The sequence below is a fragment of the Panthera uncia genome, chromosome A2 (genome assembly GCF_023721935.1).
Source record: "Panthera uncia isolate 11264 chromosome A2, Puncia_PCG_1.0, whole genome shotgun sequence".
NCBI classification, from domain to species: Eukaryota; Metazoa; Chordata; class Mammalia; order Carnivora; family Felidae; genus Panthera; species Panthera uncia.
Genome location: NC_064816.1, coordinates 120,724,851 through 120,751,826, shown reverse-complemented (window position 1 = coordinate 120,751,826; position 26,976 = coordinate 120,724,851). Strand labels below are relative to the sequence as shown.

The 26,976-nt window shown below is 35.4% G+C and overlaps 1 protein-coding gene across 2 annotated transcripts in view; it reads left to right on the top strand.

The window, feature by feature from the left end:
- Positions 1-26,976, top strand: part of DPY19L2 (dpy-19 like 2) — a 95,014-nt gene that overhangs the window by 26,805 nt on the left and 41,233 nt on the right. For both annotated transcript variants that reach the window (XM_049641687.1, XM_049641689.1), the window contains 6 exons: positions 1,330-1,387; positions 3,025-3,116; positions 4,273-4,372; positions 17,795-17,872; positions 18,688-18,774; positions 25,487-25,546. In XM_049641687.1, the coding sequence (XP_049497644.1) occupies positions 1,330-1,387; positions 3,025-3,116; positions 4,273-4,372; positions 17,795-17,872; positions 18,688-18,774; positions 25,487-25,546 (475 nt within the window). The remainder of the gene's footprint in view (positions 1-1,329; positions 1,388-3,024; positions 3,117-4,272; positions 4,373-17,794; positions 17,873-18,687; positions 18,775-25,486; positions 25,547-26,976) is intronic.

Genomic DNA, 26,976 nt, shown 5'->3' with positions numbered 1-26,976 from the left:
TCAGCTAACTTGACAAATTATAAGTTAGCTGACATACAGTGTATGTATATATATATGTATATATGTATGTATATGTGTATAAATATATATACATGATTATATACACATATATACATATATATACATGTATATACACACACACACACACACACACACATATATATATATATATGTATGTATATATAGTGTCACCAATATTGTGACGAGAGCAGAAACAATGGCATATGAGAAACAAAGAAATAGGAAGCGGGGGTAAATTTATATTTCTTACCCTGGCTACCCTCGCCGTTGGCAGAAACTTGGAATGTAGCTATTCCATTTCTGTTCTTTTGGTGGTTAATAATAAAACATTAACATGCTTATCTGACTTTATCAAGTCTAAAATTAATTGAGATATTTCCCCTTCTTACAATACAAGGAATTTGAGGACACTTTGCTTCAAAGCAGCCCCTCATATCTTATAATTATTATCGTAGTTTAGTGCTACTATTTCCCCTCCATAGCAGTCACTGTTATCGCGGTTTATGTTGTTGAATCTTGCTCACATTTATATCCACATGGTCCTACTTTCTGTATGCTATAGTCTTCTGCCTCTCACAGGTTCCTCCTCGCAATTTCTTTCTTTTCAAAGGCATTCTTTGAATTTTCTTTCATGAAAATCTGTTGATGGTTTATCACTTCCTATTAGCTTTCCTCTGCTTGTTGTTTTGAGCTCATTTCGTTAGTTCTTCAGTCATTCATGTGATATTGTCTTCCAAGTGTGAAGCCGTGGATACAGTGATGACAATGTACAAAGAAAAGGCAACTTTAAGAAACAGTTCATAATCTTTGATGATTATCAGCCATCTGGGATCTGAGTTTTGCATTTTGCATTGCTGTTTCTTTGGGACTTAACAAAAGAATGTTTGTAGTAGTTTAGATAGTTCAGAGTTACTGCTAAGTGAAACTTTTGGGCTCTTGTCTTCATTTCCCAGTCACTGAAATCCAATTTCAAAAACAAAACCTGGCCTCCATTGAGAAAATTCAAAGAATGCAATATTGGCTTTGAAATGCTGGCCTGTAAAAAAACTTTTATGTTCACATGTATTTTGTTTAGAAAATATTTTAAATACAATAAATTATAAAATTCTGATTTCTTTATATGTATACTTTGTATGCTTGTATATTCAAGATTAAAATATTAACTACATGGGTACTTTTGAAGTTGCTACTATCATTTTATATGGTTCAGTACTGTGGTGTCTTAAATATGACTTTAAATTGTAAGAGATAATTTTGTGAGAAACTATATTTTGCATGAATTATGAACGTATACTCTTTTTTTAACAGTGGGACTCAACTTGGAGGTCTAATTACGGTATTATGCTACTTTTTCAACCATGGAGAGGTTTGTTTTCTAGAAAATAATTTTTAAGAAATAGAAGGGGCTGTATAGGAACAAGGAAATACATTCATCAAAACAATATATAATTGCATGTTACTAGGACTTCGCAATATTTTAAAGAACCTTATGTTGTAAGTTTATATTTTAATCATGTTAATCCACATTTTTACATAATTAGAATTCATGATGTGAAGTATCTTGCTTGGTTTTTAGTATACCTACATTTTGTAGAAAAAGCAAATACTGTACTTGTTGAGTTCAAGCACTTGATAAACATCTCATTTACTCATACCACACTTTTTTGGAAGGTAGCTGTTCTCCTCACGGTAGAAGATGTGAAATTGTAATTTAGGCTGGTTGTTACTTATGCAAGATTTCACATTCAGTACCTGGTGAAGCTGGGTTTCCCATTCTCCATCTGTCTTGCTCTAATACCTTGTTTCTATTATTACATCAGGCTGCCTTTTTCAGTTATACAAAATGCTGAATTCAAAATAGAAATTTACTAACTCAGTCCAATGGGGTATAGTCTACCTACAAAGAGCTCATAGAAACTTATTTAGAGTATGATAGATTCATTCAACAAAATACTGAGTACATGACCTATGCCAGATTCTGTTCGATGCTGAGGATGTGGCAGTGAAAAGTGAGAGAATATGACTGCTAGCTTTTGGAAGCAAAATATGTAATATGTTTTGGCATGGGTTACATAGGGTTGAAGTTTCTGTTACTACTGGGAAAGGTGAACACTTGGTGAATTTTAGAAAACTAGTTAGACAAGGGAATCATAAAAATTATACATAAATATCTTTAATGTATAAACTTAAACGAATACATTGTCATTCACCAGGTGTTAGTATAAAGGCAAGAACTTTTCTTTGAGTATGCCAAACTTTCTTAAACATACCATAATTAATCTTCCAAAGTTTATAGTTTTGGTTTCTTAGAATAGGAGTAATAAGAGTTTATAAGAGTTATGATTTTCTCTAGAATTTTAGAATTCTTGACATAGAACTTTTATAATATTCTCACTCGTGTCTTAGAAATGATTAGTTTTAAAGCCTGTACAAAATGTTAATACTTTCATTTATGCATCACATTAGTGATTTACAAATACTTCTAGTTGTTTTTAGAAATTTGCAGTTAACTCTTTTAAAGGTATATTTCACCAATTCAGAGACCATCTTAATTATTTGTACTGTGTGTCTGTACTCATTAAACTTGTTATGTGTAAACTCTCTTGGTGCTTGTGCATGCCCTAGGTGACATTTGGTTAAATATTTTTCTGGGCCACAGCCCTGGGATGCCAGGATCATTAGTGCAGAGCTAGAATGTGGATCTGGTTGTCAGTCCCAGAATCCTCACCACTCCTATGCCTGTCATCTTGTTTGTCCTTCAGGTTTTCTTGTATTTGGCATGATACATCTTTCACTTGCTTCTGGACTTGCTAGTCAATGGCTCTCTACCTAATGCCTGTATGCCCATTAAGCGAGCTCCAAAAACTGAGAAGCTATCCCAGCTATTCAGAAATCAATGAGTCTGGTATTAAAAGTATTAAAACCAGCCTACCCATGATTTTTAGATTAATAATATTTACTGTAATGGAACATAAAGCAAAGTAAGCATTTTATTGATTTCAGGCTACTCGTGTAATGTGGACACCACCTCTCCGGGAAAGTTTCTCATATCCATTTCTTGTACTTCAGATGTGCATTTTAACTTTGATTCTCAGGTAATTTTTGTCTATAAACCTAAATAAATTATGTAAGCTTTCTTAAAATATGCTTCAACTTATTAAGTTATAATTGTCAAATTTAGTTTTCCTTTTATTTATAGTTACTTTAAAATTAAATTGAGTATCTAGTTGAGAAAATAATCTAAAATTACGCAAATAATTGCTTTCCACTTGAGTCTAGACTACAGAGAGATGGTTTCTTTTTATATTTTTGAAGTGATTTTAGTCTGACCAGCCAGGGGGTTCCTGGAATGAAATGTGTTAACTACAACATTTAGGATTATACCCGTGAGTGCATGTATTATATACTCTGTACTTAAGCCAAGAGTCATTTTTGTTTGGTAAATATAACTGAGTACTTAGTGAATATATTTTGTGATAATATAACAAAACAATAGGAACATTTAAAGTTTTGCTTTTGAAAATTTATATAACATAGTGTAAGGATTTATCAAAATCCAGTATACCTTTTATAAAAAAGAACGGCTACAATTTTATGATTTACACAAAATGTTGTACGTTTCTTTTTCATATTCTAAAAGATATTAACACTATCTATGGTAAAAGGTGTTGGTTACTGATATTTCATAATTGCAGACTGGACAGTTTAAAACTTCAGTGTGCAGTAGTTTATAACTGCATTCCAGAATTCTCTTTAAGTCATCATTTTAATTTTTTTCTTTAAATTTTTCTCATTGTTAATTTATTACTTCACCAGCTTGTACACTTTTCCTCCATTGCTTTTTGAAATATAAAAATGGTGGTATATAAAACTGTTGCTGCTACTATAGGCTAAGTATCTTGAGCTATGCAGGGTCAGTTCATGTTCTATTTTCTGACCACATTGCTGGAGTATTAAATTTCTTATGTCATGCACAGTGAAAGGAAAATAAACTTTTATGTTTAAAGTATTTTATTTACTGGTAAACTAGATACAGTATTTAAACTGCTAATTTAGATTGTTTTGTACTAAGCATTTTTATAACAGGTATTATAAGTTCTTTTTAATGAGTTTTTAAATTTAACTATATTTTGTTGCCTTAGATCAAGGTAAGGAGTCATTAGATTTCATCATTTTGCAGTTAGCTTTTCTGTTTAGTGATAGGCTTAACTTAAATGGTAAAACTTACTGGTATTAATTCTCTCTATTAAGGACCTCGAACAATAGTAGAAGGCATTTTATTGCACTCTGTCTTTCCAATGTTGCTTTTATGCTTCCCTGGCAGTTTGCTCAGTTTATACTTTTTACTCAGGTAAGATGATTTCAAACTAATTTAAGTTGAATGCAAGATGTACTTGGTTGCTTTTATAGAAGTTTTAAAATGTCATGATGTTACTGCTCTAATAGTTTTTTAAAATATGGAATAACTATAGTTCTACCTTCTATTAATGTATTGGTTTAGTTAGGCAGATATTAATGATCAACACGCAAAAGACCTTTTCCTATTTAAGTCACAATTTTTCTTGTTTATTTTTGAGATGATCTCTATAAATTTGCCTGTAGATTTTCCTTTTATCTTAGGAATCATTTTGGATGCCAAGCTACCCAACATGGTAAGGGCCAATCCTATTCTTCATGGTAGGGGGTATCTGCTTCTAATCTAGTTTACCGTAGGCTTTTTTGTCTGAAGAGCAGAATCGTACTGGACAGCGCTTCTCAGAGCTTCAATCGTGGTATTATTTGAGTGAATTTGAGGCCATATCCTGCCATTAAGTAACTAACGGCAAGAAACTGAGCTGGAAAAGCAGAGAGTAAAAGGTCAATTTTGATGAAATTTCATGATACCCAAATTTTCCATCAGAGCTCCTTTCTACCTAACTAACTAGCACTGATAATAATAATGTTCTCTATTGCCGATAAGAAATTGTACCAAGAAGACTGGTGCTGCCCATTATCTACAAGGAATGAAATGATAATCTCAGCTTAATTGGTGCTACATGTTTAAAGTATTCTCTGTGCTTTACTTCCTTAGAGTTGGCCCTTCCAGGTTGTAACACAGAGAGTCTGGTTTCCATTATGTGCACGTGCCAGCATAGATTTCTAATGTGCCTCACTTCCTCGCAAGCACATGTATTAATCCACTGGTGCTGTTGAGACTGCTTAAGTAGCTGTTTGGGTAATTTTGATATCGCTTTAATGATTTTTGATCCATTCAAAAGATGTGTTAGGCTTTTCTTTCTTTCTTTTCTTTTTTCTTTCATTATTGAGATGCAACTGATGAGCAATAATTTATAAGTTTAAAGTGTACAGTGTGTTGACACCTACTCACTTTAAGGCCAGTGTCTGCAGAATCATGATGAAACCTTCGTCTGGGGGCAAGAAAAGAAGCACATTTTCACAACAGAATGTCGACTCTGTTGCTTGTATCTAATGAGAGGGCTCTCTTTTCAACCAGAAATTCAAACAGCAACATTTCAGCAACTGAGCAGAATTTTCGCCCCTTCAGTGTTTCTCTTAGCCACAGCTTATTTGTGATACTTAGTAAGTGTGGTCCAGACTTGTATATCCTAATGATACTGGTCTCTGAGAGGAAAGAAAGGGAGACTAACATATGCCAGATTTCAGTTTCACAGTTGATCATTTAATCCTCAAGGAGTCCAGTCAGATGGGTATTATAGATAAAGAGAGGCTCAAAGATTAAATTCAAATCAAGTCTATCCAACTGCAAAGCTCCAGCATTTTCCAGTTTATTTTTGTTGCATGTCTAAGGCCTTTGAACTCTTCTCTGTTGAAGGCTGCACACTTGGCTATATTATCTTACTTCCTTGCTAAAATGCCTTCAGCTTTCATGCAGCAGTAATAAAAGAAATATGCATTTGAAGAACATTTCTGTACCTTTTGTGAAACTATAATTAATTGAGTGTACTCTATTATCTAATTGCTTTTCTATATAAGTACCTATATGACACATTTTTCATAATTAGTGTCAAGATTAATTTTCCTCACATGGGAATTTATGAACTTCCTTTTAACCACTGTATCATATTAAATGAGCTGGACTCAAAAGGAGACCGGCAGAAAGCAACTGCATTTTTTCTCCTATTGCCTCTTAAAACCTTCATTCTAGACTTGTTTCTCCCCCATATTTAGATGAAATTTCAGGAGGTTCCATACCTATTCCTTTCCTTTTCATTTTGAAGAAGTTTCATTTCAGTAAAAAAAAAAAAAAAAATCTTTAAAATCTTGTGTTTTCTGACCACAAAACATGATATATATCCATTTAACTAGTTCTTGTTTAGTTTTCCTTAATAATGTTACATAGATTTTTAGAGACCTTACAGATCTTTCATTAGATTTATTCCCAGGTATTTTCTATTTTTGATGCATTTTAAAAGATTGGATATTTTATATTTGTTAGGTGTATAGTTCTACATATGTTAATTGGGCAAAGTTTCTTAATTATGCTATTCAATTTTTTTTGTTATCTACTATTTTTGTTTGCTTATTTCAGTTACTAGAGGGGGAATGTGTTAAAATCTTCTACTTTAACAGTCGATCAATATCTATTCTTTAAATGTGTTGATGTAATATTATGATATGCACAGTTGTTAAATACTCCTTTTAGTTGTTATTTTTTTTAATATCAAATTTGTTGTCAAATTGGTTTCCATACAACACCCAGTGCTCATCCCAAAAGGTGCCCTCCTCAATACCCATTGCCCACCCTCCCCTCCCTTCCACCCCCCCATTTACCCTCAGTTTGTTCTCAGTTTTTAAGAGTCTCTTATGCTTTGGCTCTCTCCCTCTCTAACCTTTTTTTTTTTCCTTCCCCTCCCCCCTGGACTTCTGTTAAGTTTCTCAGGATCCACATAAGAGTGAAAACATATGGTATCTGTCTTTCTCTGTATGACTTATTCCACTTAGCATAATATTCCTTTTATTTTTATGTAATGTGCCTTCAAATTATTTTTTTTAATTTTTTAATGTTTAGTTTTGAGAGAGAGACAGAGACAGAACACAAGTAGGGGAGAGGAAGAGGGAGAGGGAGACACAGAATCCAAAGCAGGCTCCAAGCTCTGAGGTGTCATCACAGAACTCACATGCCATGAGATCATGACCTGAGCCGAAGTCAGACGCTTAACTGACTGAGCCACCCAGGCACCCCTGTGTCTTAAAAAATTTTAAGTGCATCTGTGTGTGGTAAGAACACTTAACATAAGATATCCCATCCTCACAAATTTGGTAAGTGTAGATAGAATACAGTATTGTTATCTATAAGCTCAGTGTTGTACAGATCTCTAGAGTTTATTGATATGTCATAACTGAAACTTTATATGCATTGATTAGCAACTTTCCATTTCTTCCCCCCCCCGACCCCCACCTAGCCCCTGGCTATCACTATTCTATTCTTTGCTTCCATGGGTCTGTCTATTCTAAATACCTCATATAAGTGGAATCATGCAGTATTTGACCTTCTATGACTAGCTTATTTCACTTAGCATAATGAAATTATGAATCATCCTCATTCATATTGTGCCATATTACAGGATTTACATCTTTTTTAAGACATATGATATTCCATTGTATGTGTATGACACATTTTTAATCCATTTATCCATTGATTGTCATTTAGGTTATTTCCACATTTAGGATATTATGAATAGTGCTACAGTGAGCACGGGAGTGCTCGTATCTCTTCAACATTCTGTTTTCAATACTTTTTTGTTTGTTTTTGTTTTTATCTTGTTTTATTTTTTTTTTTTTTTTTAATTTGCATCCAAATTAGCATATAGTGCAACAATGATTTCAAGAGTAGATTCCTTAGCACCCCTTACCCATTTAGCCTATCCCCCCTCCCACACCCCCTCCAGGAACCCTCAGTTTGTTCTCCATATTTATGAGTCTCTTCTGTTTTGCCCCCATCCCTGTTTTTATATTACTTTTGTTTCCCTTCCCTTATGTTCATCTGTTTTGTCTCTTAAAGTCCTCATATGAGTGAAGTCATATGATTTTTGTCTTTCTCTGACTGACTAATTTCACTTAGCATAATACCCTCCAGTTCCATCCACGTAGTTGCAAATGGCAAGATTTCATTCTTTTTCATTGCCGAGTAATACTTCATTGTATATATATACCACACCTTCTTTATCCATTCATCCATCAATGGACATTTGGGCTCTTTCCATACTTTGGCTATTGTTGAAAGTGCTGCTATACACATGGGGGTGCATGTGCCCCTTTGAAACAGCACCCCTGTATCCCTGGGGTAAATGCCTAGTAGTTCAATTGCTGGGTCATAAGGTAGTTCTATTTTTAGTTTTTTGAGGAACCTCCATACTGTTTTCCAGAATGGCTGCACCAGCTTGCATTCCTACCAACAATGCAAAAGAGATCCTCTTTCCCTGCCAACATCTGTTGTTGCCTGAGTTGTTCATGTTAGCCATTCTGACAGGTGTAAGGTGGTACCTCCTTGTGGTTTTGATTTGTATTTCCCTGATGATGAGTGATGTGGAGCATTTTTCATGTGTCTGTCCGCCATCTGGATGTCTTCTTTGGAGAAGTGTCTGTTCATGTCTTTTGCCCATTTCTTCACTGGATTTTTTGTTTTTTGGGTGTTGAGTTTGGTAAGTCCTTTATAGATTTTTGGATACTAACCCTTTATCTGATATGTCATTTGCAAATATCTTCTCCCATTCTGTCGGTTGCCTTTTAGTTTTGCTGATTGTTTCCTTTGCTATGCAGAAGCTTTTTATTTTGATGAGGTCCCAGTAGTTCATTTTTGCTTTTGTTTCCCTTGCCTCCGGAGACGTGTTGAGTAAGAAGTTGCTGCAGCCAAGATCAGAGAGGTTTTTGCCTGCTTCCTCCTCAAGGATTTTGATGGCTTCCTGTCTTACATTTAGGTGTTTCATCCATTTTGAGTTTATTTTTGTGTATGGTGTAAGAAAGTGGTCCAGGTTCATTCTTCTGCATGTCGCTGTCCAGTTTTCCCAGCACCACTTGCTGAAGAGACTGTCTTGGATATTCTTTTCTGCTTTGTCAAAGATTAGTTGGCCATACATTTGTGGGTCCATTTCTGGGTTCTCTATTCTATTCCATTGATCTGGGTGTCTGTTCTTATGTCAGTAACATACTATCTTGATGATTACAGTTTTGTAGTATAGCTTGAAGTCTGGGATTATGATGCCTCCTGCTTTGGTTTTCTTTTTCAAGATTGCTTTGGCTATTTGGGGTCTTTTCTGGTTTCATACAAATTTTAGGATTATTTGTTCTAGCTCTGTGAAGAATGCTGTATTATTTTGATAGGGATTGCATCGAATATATAGATTGCTTTGGATAGTATTGACATTTTAACAATATTTGTTCTTCCTATCCAGGAGCATGGAATCTTTTTCCATTTTTTGGTGTCTTCTTCAATTTCTTTCATAAGCTTTCTGTAGTTTTCAGTGTATAGATTTTTTTTTATCTCCTTGGTTAGATTTATTCCTAGGTATTTTATGGGTTTTGGTGCAACTGTAAATGGGATCGATTCCTTGATTTCTCTTTCTCTCACTTCGTTATTGGTGTATAGGAATGCAACCAATTTCTGTGCGTTGATTTTATATCCTGCAACTTTGCTGAATTCATGAATCAATTCTAGCAGTTTTTGGTGGAATCTTTTGGGTTTTCCATATAGAGTATCATGTCATCTGCAAAGAGTGAAAGTTTGACCTCCTCCTGGCTGATTTGGATGCCTTTTATTTCTTTGTGTTGTCTGATTGCAGAGGCTAAGACTTCCAATACTATGTTGAATAACAGTGGCAAGAGTGGACATCCCTATCTTGTTCCTGACCTTATCCTTCTGTCCCTACTTTCTTGAGGGTTTTTATCAAGAAAGGATGCTGTATTTTGTCCAATGCTTTCTCTGGATTTATTGAGAGGATCATATGGTTCTTGTCCTTTCTTTTATTGATGTGATGAATCACATTAATTGTTTTGCAGATATTGAACCAGCCCTGCATCCCAGGTGTAAATCCCACTTAGTCATGGTGAATAATTTTTTTAATGTATTGTTGGATCTGGTTGGCTAACATATTATTGAGGATTTTTGCATCCATGTTCATCAGGGAAATTGGTCTATAGTTCTCCTTTTTAGTGTGGTCTCTGTCTGGTTTTGTAATCAAGGTAATGCTGGCTTCATAGAAAGAGTTTGGAAGTTTTCCTTCCATTTCTATTTGTTGGAACAGCTTCAAGAGAATAGGTGTTAACTCTTCCTTAAATGTTTGGTAGATAGAATTCCCCTGGAAAGCCATCTGGCCCTGGACTCTTGTTTTTTGGGAGATTTTTGATTACTAATTCGATTTCCTTACTGGTTATGGGTCTGTTCAAATTTTCTATTTCTTCCTGTTTCAGTTTTGGTAGTATATATGTTTCTAGGAATTTTTCCATTTCTTCCAGATTGCCCATTTTATTGGCCTATAAATGCTCATAATATTCTCTTATTATTGTGTTTATTTCTGTTGTGTTGGTTGTGATCTGTCCACTTTCTTTCTTGATTTTATTTATTTGGGTCCTTTTTCTTTTTGATCAAACTGGCTAGTGGTTTGTCAATTTTGTTAATTCTTTCAAAGAACCAGCTTCTAGTTTCATTAATCTGTTCTACTGTTTTCTTGGTTTTGATAGCATTAATTTCTGCTCTAATCTTTATTATTTCCTGTCTTCTGCTGGTTTTGGGTCTTATTTGCTGTTCTTTTTTGAGCTCCTTAAGGCGTAAGGTTAGGTTGTGTATCTGAGATCTTTCTTCCTTCTTTAGGAAGGTCTGGATTGCTATAAACTTTCCTCTTATGACTGCCTTTGCTACATGCCAGAGGTTTTGGGTTGTAGTGTTATCATTTTCATTCGCTTCCATATACTTTTTAATTTTGTCTTTAACTTCTTAGTTAGCCCATTCATTCTATAGTAGGATGTTCTTCAGTCTCCAAGTATTTGTTACCTTTCCAAATTTTTTTCTTGTGGTTGATTTCGAGTTTCATAGCATTGTGGTCTGAAAATATGCACGGTATGACCTCAATCTTTTTGTACTTACTTAGGGCTGATCTGTGTCCCAGTATATGGTCTATTCTAGAGAACATTCCATGGGCACTGGAGAAGAATGTATATTCTGTTGCTTTAGGATGGAATGTTCTGAATATATCTGTTAAGTCCACCTGGTCCAGTGTGTCATTCAAAACCATTGTTTCCTTTTTTGATTAGATGATCTGCCCACTGCTGTGAGTGGGGTGTTGAAGTCTCCAACCCTTTGCAAGAGGGTCTCACTGAGCAATGGCCGAATGCCAGCTGCACCCAGGAACGCTTGCGGAACCCTGCTGCTGCCAATGCCCTGAGGCTGAGGCCAGGTGCCAGCCCGCCCCAGAAAAAGTTCACGAGATAGTGTAGCAGCAGCGTTTCAGGGATTATGGAAAATCACACCACACATCTGGCACCAGGCTTCACCTTTAATGACCTTGTTCCAGCACCAGCGAATGTGGTTTTCTGGGGTCTGCTGGGACCAGGTGGCTTCAACAGTCTCCACCAAATGTCCTTCCAGCAGTGGAACTGCTTTTCCCTGTGTGGCCTGGGAACCTCCCAGACCCCACTCAGTTCCTGGGGATTCGCCCTTCCCACCAGAGCACCGCCGGTATTGAGCTGTGGAGTTGCAGACTTTGCACTCCCCTTGTTTACAGTCTTAATGAAATTTAAACCTTCTCCTTTCTCCTTTCTCTCTTTTTAGTTTAGTCCCTGCGGCTATTTCCAATTTTCCCCTTTCTCTCCAGCTGCTTTTGGGGAGGGGTGCTTTTCCCATATACTTCCCCGCCCCCCAATCCCCCGCCCCAGTCTCCATCCTCTCTCCGCTCACAAAAGCACCCTCCTTCCTGCACCTTCTTGCTCCCTAAGTTCACTTCTCTACACCATTTACCTGCTGAATTCTGTGGTTCAGGTTGTGCAGATTGTTGTGTTAATCCTCCAGTCAGTTTTCTAGGTGTGTAGGATGGTTTAGTGTTGTTCTGGCTGTGTCTCATGGATGCGAGACATACAAAAAACTTCCATGCTGTTCTGCCATCTTGGCTCCTCCCTGTTTTCAATTCTTTAAGATAAATACCTAGAAGTGTGATTGCTGGATTATATGATAATTCTATTTTATATTTTTTTGAGGAACCTTCATACTGTTTTCCATAGCAGCCATACAATTTTGCATATGTATCAACTGTGTGAACTGTGTGAAAGAGTTCCCTTTTTTCCATATCCTCATTAATACTTGTTGCCTGGTTGTTGATAATAACCATCCTAATGGGTGTGAGATAACATATCATTGTGGTTTTGATTTGTATTTCACTGATAATTAGTGACATTGAGCATTTTTTTGTATATATATTATCCATTTGCATATCTTTGGGTAAATACCTGTTCAAGCCTTTGCCCATTTTTTAATAGCATTATTAGTTTTTCCCTAGAGTATTAGGAGGTTTTGTTTAGTAATAAGTATTTTGGATATTAAACTTTTATCAGATATATGGTCTGCAAATAGTTTCTCCCATTCTATAGATTGCCTTTTTACTTTGTTGATTGTTTCCTTTGCTGTGCAGAAGCTTTTTAGTTTGATGCAATGTTACTTGTCTATACATCTGACAAGAGATTAACATAAAAAGATAAGAGATAATTAGTGTTGGAGAGGATGTAGTAGAAACGGAGTGAATGCTTATGCTCTGTTGGTGTGAATTTAAATTGGTGCAACCACTATGGAAGAGTTTGGAGGCTTTCCATGTAATTAAAAATAGAGCTATTATATGATCCAGCAATTCCATTTCTAGGTGTATATCCAAAGGAAATGAAAAGAGATTATCCAAGAGATATTTAAATTTCCATGTTTGTTACAGCATTATTCACAATAGCCAAGATGTGGAAACAACCTAAGTGACTTTCAACACATGAATGGATAAAGAAGATGGGATACACACACACACACACACACACACACACACACACACACACACACAGTGGAATATTCTGCTATGAGAAAGAAGAAAATCCTGCATTTGTGCCAACATAGATGGACCTTGAGGGCCTTGTGCTAAGTGAGATATGTCAGGCAGAGAACAACAAATACTGTATGATACCATTTATATGTGGAAACAAAAACAGCCAAGCTAGTAGAGTTGAATGGTGGTTACCAGTATGTGGGGGTGGGAGATAGGGAGATATTTTTCAAAGAACACAAACTTGCAATTGGAAGATGAATGAATTTGGGAGATCTAATACACAGTAGAGTGATTACAATTAACAATATTGTTTTATATACTTGAAAGTTGCCAGGAGAGTAGATCTTAAATGTTCTTACTACAAAAATGAAATGGGAATTTGGTGACATAATGGAGGGAGATATTAGCTAACACTGAAGTGCTAATCCTGTTATAATATATAGGTGTGTCAAATCAACATGTTATACACCTTAAACTTACATAATGTTGTGAGTTAGTTACATCTTAATAAATCTGGAAAAAATAGGGGGTTCCTTAGTAGAGATTGTAACCATAATAAAAAGGGTAAAATTCTTAAGTCTAGTTAGGTTCTGATTATCCATTACCTGGTATATTGCTTGGAACTACATTCCACTTGTCTTATCTCTTCTGGGGAAGGAGGTGGGTAGTAAGGTATTTAGGCTGAGAGAACAAGAAATGACAAAGGCTTTGACAGTAAGATATTAGCCTCAAACTCCCAAGTTCTGGATAGTTGATTTATAGAATAAACTTGTAATAGTTTATGCATTCTTGAACTGTGAGTTTTGATGGTCACCTTCTGTTTTATGAGGCACTTGATAATGTGTTGAAAAGAGGTTTGCTGAGCTATTTGTATCCTTGCCTTTTTTTCCACACCACCAAGTAAGTACCTTTTAGGGTGGAGATAGCATTGGTACTCTAGTATCCATTGATAGGATTTAAATTTATAGGATTGTCTCAAAAAAACAAACAAACGTATTTGAAGCTCTAAGTAGCTAAGGTATGACAAAGCACTGGAAAACTGTATTCAGGTAAATTGTTTAGTACTTGAAAGTATTACCATCTTCAGCTTTGTTTAACACAAACATCTCCTTGGCACTCTTGAATGAATTACTCATTGTTTCTGTGTTTACAAATTTTTTTGAAATTGTACATACAATGAACTCTTAACCTCTTTACTACTGAGTGTTAAATTGCATGGGACTTTTCTGTTCAAAGGCCCAAACTAAAGAATTCCTGGGCTCAGTCATAATAACTGTGAATACCATCCTCTAAAATATACGCAATGGTAATACTGTACTTTGCAGTAGAGTTCTGCAATCTTTAATTGAATAAAGTATAACGAAAATAAAATGTCAAGTAGTTGGAATCATAGAGCACGTTGCCTTTTCACCCTAGCTTCTTTCACTTAGCAATATGCATTTAAGTTTCTCCATGTCTTTTCATGACTGGATAGCTCATTTTTTAATACTGCTGAATGATATTTCATTGTACAGATTTACACAGTTTGTTTATCCATTCACCTTTTGAAGGACATTGTGGTTGCTTCCAGTCTTGGGTGATTCTAGAAACATTTGTGTGAATTTTGTATGCATATAAGAATGTAACACAATTGGGTACATACTCAGGAGTGTGATTGGTGGATTGTATTGTAAGACTATGTTTAGTTTTGTAAGAAATTGCCAGTTTTATCAGGTTTTTGGATTTCAGCCATTCTTATAGGTGCATAGCAGTATGTCCTTATTGCTTTAATTTACAGTTACCATTTTTATATGTGCTTATTTGCTATCTGTATATATTATTTGATAAGGTAATTGTTTGGATCTTTTGCCCATTTTTAAACTGGGTTGTTCTCTGGGGCGCCTGGGTGGCTCAGTCAGTTGAGTGTCCCGACTTCAAGTCAGATCATGATCTCACGGTCCCTTGAGTTCGAGTCCCATATTGGGCTCTGTGCTGACAGCTCAGAGCCTGGAGTCTGCTTTGGATCCTGTGTCTCTCTCAAAAATAGATAAACGTTAAAAAAAAAATTAAAAAAAAAATAAATTGGGTTTTCTTATTTCTGAATTTTAAGAGTTCTATATTTTGCATACCAGACCTTTATCAACATGGGTTTTGCAAAGATTTTGTCACAGTCTCTTCCTTGTTTTTTAATTTTCTTAATGGTGTCTTTGCAGAACTGAGGTTTTTAATTTTAAAAATGTTCAACTTATGAATTTTTTTCATGGGTCATGCTTTTGGTTTTATATCTAAAAACTCATTCGCAAATAAAGTCACCTAGATTTTCTCCTTTTGTTATCTTTTGGATGTTTTATAGTCTGCGTTTTAAATTTAGGCCTAAGATCCATTTTTTTTTTAATGTTTATTTATTGTGAGACAGAGAGAGACAGAGTGTGAGCAGGGGAGGGGCAGAGAGAGGGAGACGCAGAATCTGAAGCAGGATCCAGGCTCTGAGCTGTCAGCACAGACCCCAATGCAGGGCTCAAACTCAAAAACCGCGAGATCATGACCTGAGCCAAAGTCGGACCCTTAACCGACTGAGCCACCCAGGCACCCCCGCTAAGATCCATTTTGAGTTAATTTTTTTGGAGAGATGTAAGGTCTAGGTCTAGGTTCATTTTTTTGTGTGTGCATGGACGTCCAAGTCTTCCAGCCCCATTTGTTGACAAGACTATCATTTCCCTACTGAATTATCTTTGCTTCTTTGTCAAGCTTCAGTTGCCTGTAATTGCATAGATCTGTCCCTGGGCTTTCTATTTTATTGCATTGATTAATTTGTCTTATTTTTCCAATATCATGCTGTCTTGATTACTGCAACTTTATAGTAAGTCTTAAAGTCAGTGTCCAGATTTTTAAAGAATTTTTCTCTTTGCCTTCGGTTTCGAGCAGTTTTGACCGTGATATACCAAGTGTGGTCAAGTTTTTGTTTGTTTTAATTTATCCCTTGTTGGGGATTTGTAATACTTTATAAATCGATGCTTGATTTTTTTCTGTAAATGTTTGGAATTTCTCCGATATAATCTCTTTAAATATAGTTTTTATTTCATTCCTATATCCTTTTCTGAGATATAAAGTAGAATATATTAGACCTTTACGCTGTATGTTCTGTATCTATTATATTCTTTCATATATTTTTCATCCCTTTGTCATTCTTTTTTCTAAATGTTTTCTTCTGACCTACCTTCGAATTTATCACTTCTTTGGTTGTATTTAACCTGCTTTTAAGTCCATCTTTCTTGGGGCACCTGTGTGGCTCAGTTGGTTGAGCGGCCGACTTCCACTCAGGTCATGATCCCGCGGTCCGTGAGTTCGAGCCCCGCGTCGGGCTCTGTGCTGACAGCTCAGAGCCTGGAGCGTGTTTCAGATTCTGTGTTGCCCTCTCTCTGACCCTCCCCTGTTCATGCTCTGTCTCTCCCTGTCTCAAAAATAAATAAAAATGTTAAAAAAATAAATAAATCCATCTTTCTTAATATTGATTATTCTAATATTTATATTACATATAAATTTGTGTAATATTTATGTAATAAATTTATTTACATATTTACATATTATTTATGTAATCAATTTATATATTTCAATTTCTATTATGGCTTTCAGAACTCTCTTGGAAATTTGAAAAATTTTTAAAGTTTATTTATTTTGAGAGAGAGAGAGCGCACGAGTGGGAGAGGAGCAGAGAGAGAGAATCCCAAGCAGCCTCCGCGCTGTCAGCACAGAGCCGATGTGGGGCTCTAACCCACAAACCGTGAGATCCTGACCTGAGCTATTAAGTCAGATGCTTAACCAATGAGCCACCCATGCACCCCAGGAAATCTCAATTTTATCTGTTATTTCCTTCCACATATCAGAAAGAAAGTTTATTTCTGATGATGCCAGACATGTTTTTGAGTAGTTTACGAGCTGAGTGGTTTTTACATTTTTAAAGTGTTATTAAAGAAAAAAAAATAGATGAAGAGTATACAACAGAGACTGTACATGGCCCACAAAGCATAACACATTTACTAGCTGCTTTTTACGTAAAAAGTTTACTGACCCATAAAGTAGATTCTTTATATATCTGTTTCTATTATCATGGTGATAATAGATATCTCCTATATCTGGTTGGTTTTGATGCGGTATTGGATATTGTACATGAACAATCACAGAGTTACTTTGGGACTAGGTTGATATTAACTTCTTCCAGAGAAGATTGAAATTTGTTCCACTAGACAGATAAAGGCACTACCAATCTTCAGTCACCCTCATACAATGAGAGAATGAGCTGATTCAAAGGTGGACTTCCATCTTTCTGAGGGCTGCTTGACTTCTGCTTCTCTCTTATATCCCAAAGCAAAGCTTGGGGACTTAGTGAGGATCTCGTTCTTTGTGTGCCCTGAGTACTGAGTCCATTGAGATCTTTCAACTACCTCTATTAGAATCTGCTTCTGTTGGAATTGGCAGCTACATCTGGGATAAAAGCAACCCAAAATGTCACACTCATCACTAGGTTTCTATCTCTTCTCTGGTTTTAACTTCCTAATTCTTTTTGCTTTGTTAATGATGTGTGGCTTTCATTCAGGTTTTGAAATATTTTTTCTAGCTATTCTAGTTCTTAATGATAATGCTGGTTCAAATTATTTTGATTATCATTATTGGAAATAAACTCTACTCTTATATTTACTTATAGGTAGTGAAGTGTTTGTTTTCTGCTTGTTTTCACTTGTGCTTTTTTGCTATTTTTATTTCAGATAGCTTCATTATTTCCCATGTATGTTGTGGGGTACATTGAGCCAAACAAATTTCAGAAGATCATTTATATGAACATGGTAATATTTTTAACATTTATAAGTCAAATATTAAAATAAGATTTCAGGATTGATAAAACAGAACTGACTCTATTTTATGGGGGTACATCCTCCAAGTAGTATTTAATGTATATGATGTTGATATTATCCAGAAGGAAAAATTATACTATTATATATCTACATCTATAACATCAGATAGATTACACTCTATCAACTATAGACATTTTATGTTCTGTGAAACTTTAAACATTTTTAATGTTTTATTTATTATTATTATCATTACTTTTGAAACTGCCTTTTCTCCCTGAGATCTGAGATTTTTAGCACTTTGCATTAATATGACCCTGTAAATTTTATGTTTTTGCATTTTTAAAATCTTACTTTCTAAATACATATATATATACTTCAGCTAAGAAAATAAAATATGGCCTTGTTAGTTATAGAAATCTTCAAGTAGTCCAACAAAAATAAGATTAGAAAATTAATACTTTCTTACTATATTCTTTCTATATTCTTACTATAGTCTTTCTTACTATATTATTCCATCATTGAATCAATAGAAACAATAGTGTTTTTTCTGTTTTCTTTATAGCAAGTAGCAAATAGAGTAATAAAATGAAATTCTCCTGTATATAATTTATGGTGTTGAAAATACTTAAAACCTATCAGTGTGTTGAAATTCTATTATCATTTGAACAAGATCTACTTATCTATTTATCAGTCTTATTTATGCATATAACATTTGTATTAGAAATGACTATGCCTGTAGACAAAGTATGCATCATGCTGTTTATCTAATCACAATAAAACAGATGTTTCTTTTCCTCAATTTTCAGATTTCAGTTCTCCTTTGTTTTGTGTTGATGTTTGGAAATCCAATGTATTTATCTTCTTATTATTCATCATCTTTGTTAATGACATGGGTAAGTGTTTGCTAAGCTCCTGAAGATTTGTTTTTACCTGTCAAATAGTAGGTTTACCCATGTGATATAAGCTTAGGAGAATAAATAGTGCCCTTCCCGAATTATTGCTCACATGAAAAACTGTTTCCCAAATAATGCTTTCTATCTTATCCTTGAAAAATGAATACAATCCAAAATTTATCTCTTTAAGGCAAGGCCCAAGTAAATATTTTAAAAACAATCATAAGCTAATAAGACTTACTTTAAAAATATGCCATCTATGATAAAAATTAGTTTTTTCTTTCTATGTCAGTTTAGTACACTAGTTATTGCAGTGACACTGCCGTTGCCCAAAGCATTTTTGAACTCCTCTGAAATGCCTTCACAGACACAGATGGTGGCACATTCTTTTGAATATCCTCAATGGTGGCAAATCTTCATCTTTCAAGGGTGGATTTAATTTTGGGAAATGACCAAAGTCTTGTGAACAAGGTGGGTGATTAGATCTTGGGTAATATAGATCTTGATCGAAATATGGTGCGACAATAAAGTAATTAGACTGATTTTCTTGCACCATAAATTATCTCTGGAAAAAAATTTATCTCTGAAGGCAGTTTAGAAAGAGGAGCTTCAGACTGTTTTAAGCAATGGCAACATGATGAGAATAATGCATGTGACTTACTTTCATGGGATAACACTCATTTGGATTATGTATTTGGAAGGGTGGTTCAGTAAATTTGTTTTATTACTTTAGAGTCACACTTCTAATATTCATGAGCCAGAGCATGGAGTGTTTTCCTCCACTGGAATGTTATTGGGGTATTCTCTTTTTGTAATGATTAGAAATGATATGAACCACAGTAATACCAAAATGTGGCACTTTTCCACATATGGTGCATAGATGGACTCTTGGGATTTCCCCTATATTTTAATATTTTGGTCCCCAGCCTCTTTTCCCCCCCAAATAAGTAATCCCTACTTTTTCTCTCTCCCCAAAAACCTTTCAGCATTTTGTCAAATTTTGTCAGTATTACAACGTAAAGTACTTGTAATCATCTACCCCTTTTTATGAAAGCATTTTGTTTTGAAATATAGCACATGTGTAGAAAACTACATAAAACAAATGTTTTATGTACTTAGTACTGACTAGTAGTGATAAATACTGATTAATGAACTGTTATTTGACAAAGTAACTTAAGCTGCCGTCAAGTCAAAATTAGAACTTGTCTAACCATTCTAGAAGCCCTCTGTGTGTCCTGCCCAATTATAACTCCCTTGCACTGCTCTAAAGCAGGAATAGCTGTCTTGATTATGGTAATTACTCCTAGCTTTCATTTAGTTTCATCAATTAATTTTCTATTTTTACCTACAGCTTTTCTATATATCTTCCTGGTTTTGTTTCCAAGAAATTTATTTGTTAAGAATTCAGGTCATTGAACACAGCACAGGAAGGTGCTGTGGTCTAGGTTTTGCTCTTTGAATCCTCATTGGGTGATTTTACGTCTTCCTTTGCCTTCTTTATTTATAATACAGTTTATCTTCGAACAGTGCAAGGGCTAGGGATGTTAAATCCCCATGCAATTAAAAATCCACATATAATTTTGATTCCCCAAAAACTTAACTACTGGTAACTAATGTTGATTGGAAGCCTTGCTGATAACATAAGTAGTCAATTAACATGTATTTTGTATGTTATATGTCTTATGTACTGTATTCTTAAAGTAAGCTCTAGAGGAAAGAAAGTGTTATTAAGGAAATCATAGGAAGAGAGAATACATTTACAGTACTGTACTGTACTTACCAAAAAAATTTAAGTTGACACATGCAGTTCAAACCTGTGTTGTTTCAGGGTCAACTGTATATTAGTAATTAGATCTAAAACTTGGACAGGTTCAGATTTGATTCCTTTGGCAAGTCCATAGTATTGTTTTTTTTTAGCAGGAGGCACATAATATCTGGTGCCTCTCTTTTTATGGTGGCAGCCATCAATGCTTAGTGCCAGATCCACTAATTAAATAGGGATTGCAAAATGGTGATATATCAATCCCTCACTTACAGTTCATATAGGAAAATAAAGTACATGTCCAAATGAGGGAAGTTGGGAGGAGGTAGAAAAATATTTGAAGAAATAATGGCCAAAACTTTTCCAATTTGATGAAAATTACCAACTGAGATACGAAAAATCTTGTTGAATCTCAGTACAAGAAACTGAGAGAAAGCTAAATAAGGCACATGATAATCAAATTGCTCAAAATTAGTGATAAAGAGAAAATCTTAAGAACAGCCAGAGAAATAAGACCTATTAAATGTAGAAGAACAGAGGGTAAGGATGTCAAAAGATTTTTCATAAGAAAAATAATGCAAGCAGTAAGATAGTCAAGCAACATCTTTATAAAATACTTAAAGAAAAAAAAACATTGGGAATTTGTAATTATATACCCAGACAATATATCCTTCAAAATGAACACAAAGACTTTATGACCAGCACATTTTCACTAAAATAAATGTTGAAGGGGGTCCTTCAGATGGAAGAAATAATATATTAGATGTCCGTCTGGCTCTACACAAATGAAGGGCACACGCAATAGTAGCTAAAGGTAAATATGTAAAGTTTTCCTGACATTTTAAAAAATATTTATTTATTTTGAGAGAAAGAGAGAGAGAATGTGTACGTGTAGGGGAGGGGCAGAGAAGGAGAGAGAGAATCCCAGGCAGGCTCTGTGCTCTCAGCATAGAGCCCTTGTGGGGCTCGATCTCATGAGTCCATAAGATCATGACCTAATGTGAGATCGTGACCTGAGCTGAAATCAAGAGTTGGACGCTTAACCGACTGAGCCACCCAGGTGCCCCCCTGCCATTTTTAACCACATTGTTGGACTTTGGGGGCATCATGCTCTGTGAAATAAGATAAATACTGTTTTTCAATTTGTGTCTTTAGTTTCTTTCAGCAATGTTTTATAGTTTTCAATGTATTAAGTCTTTTACCTGTTTGAGTTTATTCTTAATACTTTTTTTTCAGAGGCTATTACAATTACAAATGGGATTATTTTCTTAATTTCCTTTTCAGAGTTTTCATTTTTAGTGTGTAGAAATACAAAACATATTTTTTCATGTTGATTGTGTGTTGTGCTTCTTTGCAGAATTTATTTATTCCAAGTGTGTGTGTGTGTGTGTGTGTGTGTGTGTGTTTTCTATGTAGAAAATCACATCATCTGCAAACAGAGATAATTTTACATCTTCCTTTCCAATTTTTTATGCCTTTTACTTCCTTTTCTTGCTTAATTGCCGTAGCTAGGACTTCCAGTACTATGTTGAATAGAAATGGTGAAAGTTGGCAACCTTGCCTTCTTCCTGATGTTAAAGTAAAAGCTTACAGTTTTTCACCATTCAGTATGATGATGTTAGCTGTGGGATTTTCAAATATGACCTTTATTGTGTTGAGGTAATCTTCCTCTATTCCTAGTTTGTTGAGAGTTTTTATCATGATAGGACACTAATTTTTTTCAAATGCTTTCCCTACATCTATTGAGATGATCTTGTGATTTTTAATCCCTCATTCTGTTAATGTAGCATGTTACATTAACTGATTTGCATATGTTGAACCATCCTAGCATTGCAAGATCTCATTTAATCATGGTGAATGGTCCTCTTAATGTGTGCTGTTAAATGTGGTTTGCTTGTATTTTGTTAAGAATTTTTCCATTTGTGTTCATCAGGGATATTGGTCTGTAAGTTTTCTCAGTGTCCTTGTCTGGCTTTGGTATCAGGGTCATGCTGGCCTTAAGAAATATGTTTGGAAGTATCCCTCCTCTGCAGTTTTTGAAACAGTTTGAGAAGAATTGACATTAATTTCTCTTTAAATGTTTGGTAGGATTCATCAATAAAGCCATCTGGTCTTTGATTTTTTTCTTTGTTGTGAGGTTTTTGATTATTTGTTCAATATTCTTACTAATTATAGGTATGCTTAGAGTTTCTGTTTCTGTATGATTCTGTCTTGGTAGATTGTTTGCTTCTAGGAATGTGTGTCTTCTATGTAATCAATTTGTTACTATCTAACTGTTCACAGTAGTCTCTTATAATCTATTTTGCTTGAGTTTAGTTATTTCAGATGGGAGAGTATGTGTGATTCCTGTTATATCAACTTGACCAGAAGCAGTAGTTCCATCCTGATTGATTTTAATTACTTAATTTTGGGGGTGAAATATTATCATGTTTCTAAGAATAAGAAATATATAAAAAGTTGTACTCAGAAAATGTCACTCCCTCTCATTCCCTCTACCTTTTCTCTCCAGTTTTCTTTTCACCTTGGTCCTGCCTTTCCTGTAAGATAGCTCATTGGTTTTCTGGTTTTCCCATTTAGTTGTTTTTTCTTTTTTACACTAATAAATTATATATATATATTTATCATATCTCCTCTTACTTACATGAAAGGTAGAATACTTAGTCTTCTGCACTTTGGTTTATCAGCCTATTGTATACATCATGCAACAACCTATCCTGGATACAATCCCATATAATGTCATAGAGATCTTCTTCATTCTTTATATAGTTTCATAGTACTACACTGGGTATGTTCCGTAGATAATTCAAATACTGTCCTATGTCTGGGCATCTAGGTTGTTTCCTATATTTTGCACTTACAAACAGGTTGCAGTGTGTAATTTGGTGCATTTATATTTTCTGTTGTTGGAATCTCAGGAATCCTGGCTCACCTTGAGCTAACTAGATGCTACAAAATTCTACTCCAAATCTAAGTAACACACAGGCCTAAGATTTCGGTTTCTTATAGGAAGCTTTTTCTTCCCACCCCAAACTCAAATACCTTGTGAGCTTGTAGCAATGGCAGGAGGAGTATTCCTAGTCCTTGAGTATCTTTGTCAGTTTGGGTTGCTATAGTAAAAATACTATAGACAGAAATTTATTTTTCACAGTTCTAGAGGCTAGGAAGTCCAAGATCAAGATACCAGCCAATTTGTTTCTTGGTGAGGGCTCTCTTCTTGATTTACAGACAGATGCCTTCACTATATTCTCACATGGTCAAGAGACAGACATCTCTCCCATGTCTCTTCTTATAAAAGCACTAGTCCCGGGGCACCTGGGTGGCTCAGTTGGTTGAGCGTCTGACTTTGGCTCAGGTCATGATCTCACAGTTTGTGGGTTCAAGCCCCACATCGGGCTCTTTGCTGACCGTTTGCTCGGAGCCTGGAGCCTGCTTCGGATTCTGTGTCTCCCTCTCTCTCTGCCCCTCCCCTGCTCACACTTTGTCTCACTCTGTTTATCAAAAATAAATAAGTGTAGGGGCGCCTGGGTGGCTCAGTCGGTTAAGTGTCCGATTTCGGCTCAGGTCATGATCTCGCGGTCCGTGAGTTCGAGCCCCACGTCAGGCTCTGTGCTGACCGCTCAGAGCCTGGAGCCTGTTTCAGATTCTGTGTCTCCCTCTCTCTCTGACCCTCCCCCGTTCATGCTCTCTCTCTCTCTCAAAAATAAACGTTAAAAAAAATTAAAAATAAATAAATAAATAAATAAATGTAAAAAAATTAAAAAAAAAAAAAAGCACTAGTCCCATTCATGAGGGCTCTGCCATCATGGTCTAATTACCTCCCAAAGGTTTCATCTGTTACCTCAGAGTGAGGATTAGAGTTTTAGCACATACATTTGGTGGGGGACATAAACATTTAGTTGATAGCACTCAAGGGTATGATTTTTGAGGACCCAGCTTTATTCATGTCTCAAGTCCAATTTCTTACCTTCCATAGCCCCAGGCCCTTTTCTGCTTTTGATGTAAGCTCATAGTTGCAACTTTATTCTGCAGTCCTTCTTGAAGACTACCCTAAGTTTTCTCCTACATGTTTGTTTTTTAAAGTCATCTGCATTCTCTGGCATCTGGAAAATTCATTTTCTTTCTTATAAGTTCAGTTAGGTATGTTTTTAATATTTTGTTTTTATTTTTATTTCATCCCACTACAATATTCAACCCACACGGCACAATGCCTGGTGTCCAGCACCCACAGTCACTCTAGAGCACTTCTCCCCAGTCCCCTTCATCTAAATAAATTTCCAGTTCTAACAGCATCTGTTTTTCCACAGCTGTGTGCTTCCCACCCCCAGGTACCTCTTAACTGTTTGTTTATTTGAGAGAGAAAGAGTGAGAGAGAGCATGCAAATGGGGGAGAAGGAGAGAGAGAGAGAGGACAGAGGATCCTAATCAGGCTCTGTGCTGACAGCAGACAGCCTAATGCGAGGCTCACACTCACAAACCGTGAGATCATGACCTGAGCCAAAGTCAGACGCTTAAATGACTGAGCCACCCAGGCGCGCCCAGTTAGCCATTTTTTAAAAATTTAAAAACATTTTATTTAGGAATTTGGGGAGGAAGGCTTTTAGTGTTATTTTAGACCACTAATTTTGCTGGGCGACTTAACATATATCCTTGCATGGACACACCTCCCACAAACAACCCACACCCTCAGAGGAGTAACCTGCACAAGGCATCACAGCTAATTCAGTGAGGAATTAACTTGATTCTAGAAGCAACTTGCTGGTACATAAAGCATTGAGCTGTCACTAAAAGGAAATTTGCCATGTCCAAATTTTGAAAAATCAACAATTAAGAAGGAAAATGACTGGTGATAGCCAAGATGGAAGGGGGTGGCTGGGTAATTTTTTAAATGTATCAGTCATATAAAATGTCAATTTTATTTAATTGTTTAATTTTATATCATGTGCATTTCAGGTGATAATTCTAAAGAGAAATCAAATTCAAAGATTGGGAGTGTCTGAACTCAACTTTTGGGTAAGATTCAACATTTTTAACCATTTCTTCAAACTTTTTATTTCTGTAACTGAATACAGACAGTATACTTTAAGACTCGAATGACTTATAGTCAATAAATCTTATAAATACCTACTAATATGGGGCAAGAAATAGTCCTTAGTGACATCTACAAGTCATTATCAGAAACGAGTTCATGTATTTCAGTACCACTCTCACGCCTCTCTTCCTTTACTTTTCACCCTGCTATATATACCCTTACTGCCTTGCTTTCTAAAAGAATTTTTTTGCCTTGAGTTTCTCCCTTTAGATTTACTAACCTTCTCTTCAAAACAACTCAGCCTGTAGTCCTGCCCCCACTTTCTCTTTTTCTTTTCTCTACATCTGTCTGTCATCTATCTGTTCTTCTGCTTCCCATGTTAGACTATTATTTTTGTCCCTGTCACATTTTCCCTACAGTCTCCCAGCCCCTTCTTATATCAACTCAGACACCACCTAATCTTCTTTTGACTTCTTCCCACACATGCAAATGGATGGCCCACGTTAATTCTATGTTTGTGTGTTTTGTTTCCAAGTAAACTCAGTATGCTGTTAGGTAGACACTACAATTACTAATTCTCGTAATATTGGACAGGTGACACTCCTTTTTTATCTCTTGATCTTTGATGTAGATGTACATCTATGAAAAAGTAAAACCTGCCATATTGAAGAACTATGTGATTACATATGATATATTAATAGGGGAAAGCTGGAGAAGTTATGGTAAGATAAGGTAGATTTCTACTCAGAATGCAAAAGGACAAAGTGTATTGAGTTGCCAGTTACTCGCTACTGGAGGCTTTCTCCAATGGTGAAAATATAGAAATACTTGTGCACTTGAATTAGTGGATGATATGACTCTTCTAATATATGATTTTTTTAGTTCACAAAAATTAGCAGTTTTTTCCAAGATGAAGCCAGGAAATTGATGGAAAATTCAAAGATCTTCGTTTAATAACTGAACTCAAAGTCAAAATTTCTATTACAAACTGTTGAAAAATGGCAACAAACAGAATAGCATCCATGGACATTTAGGAAATTCTGCCAAAGCTGTACTGATATTTATTCTCTTCTTTTCAGTTTTAGACTGAAAAGAGTAAAAATTAAGCTTTCAAGTCAAGAATTCAAAGAAACAAACATCTAAGGAGAAAAAAGTTGAGATATAATTAATGTTCAAAACATTTATTTTTTTAAAGCTGACAGAATTGATGTCAGTCTTTTGCAAAGGGGAGAAATAAATTTTAGTTATCTAAACAATACAAAGGATAATTCTGGCCTTTTATGGCTTTTTCCCCATAAAAGGCAAAAAGGAAAAGCAAAGATATTTTGTGAACTAACACTTTTTCTTGCAACCCCCTTCCTCCCAAAAAAACTTGGCATTTTACTATTCCAAGTAATTCTTTCATACCTGT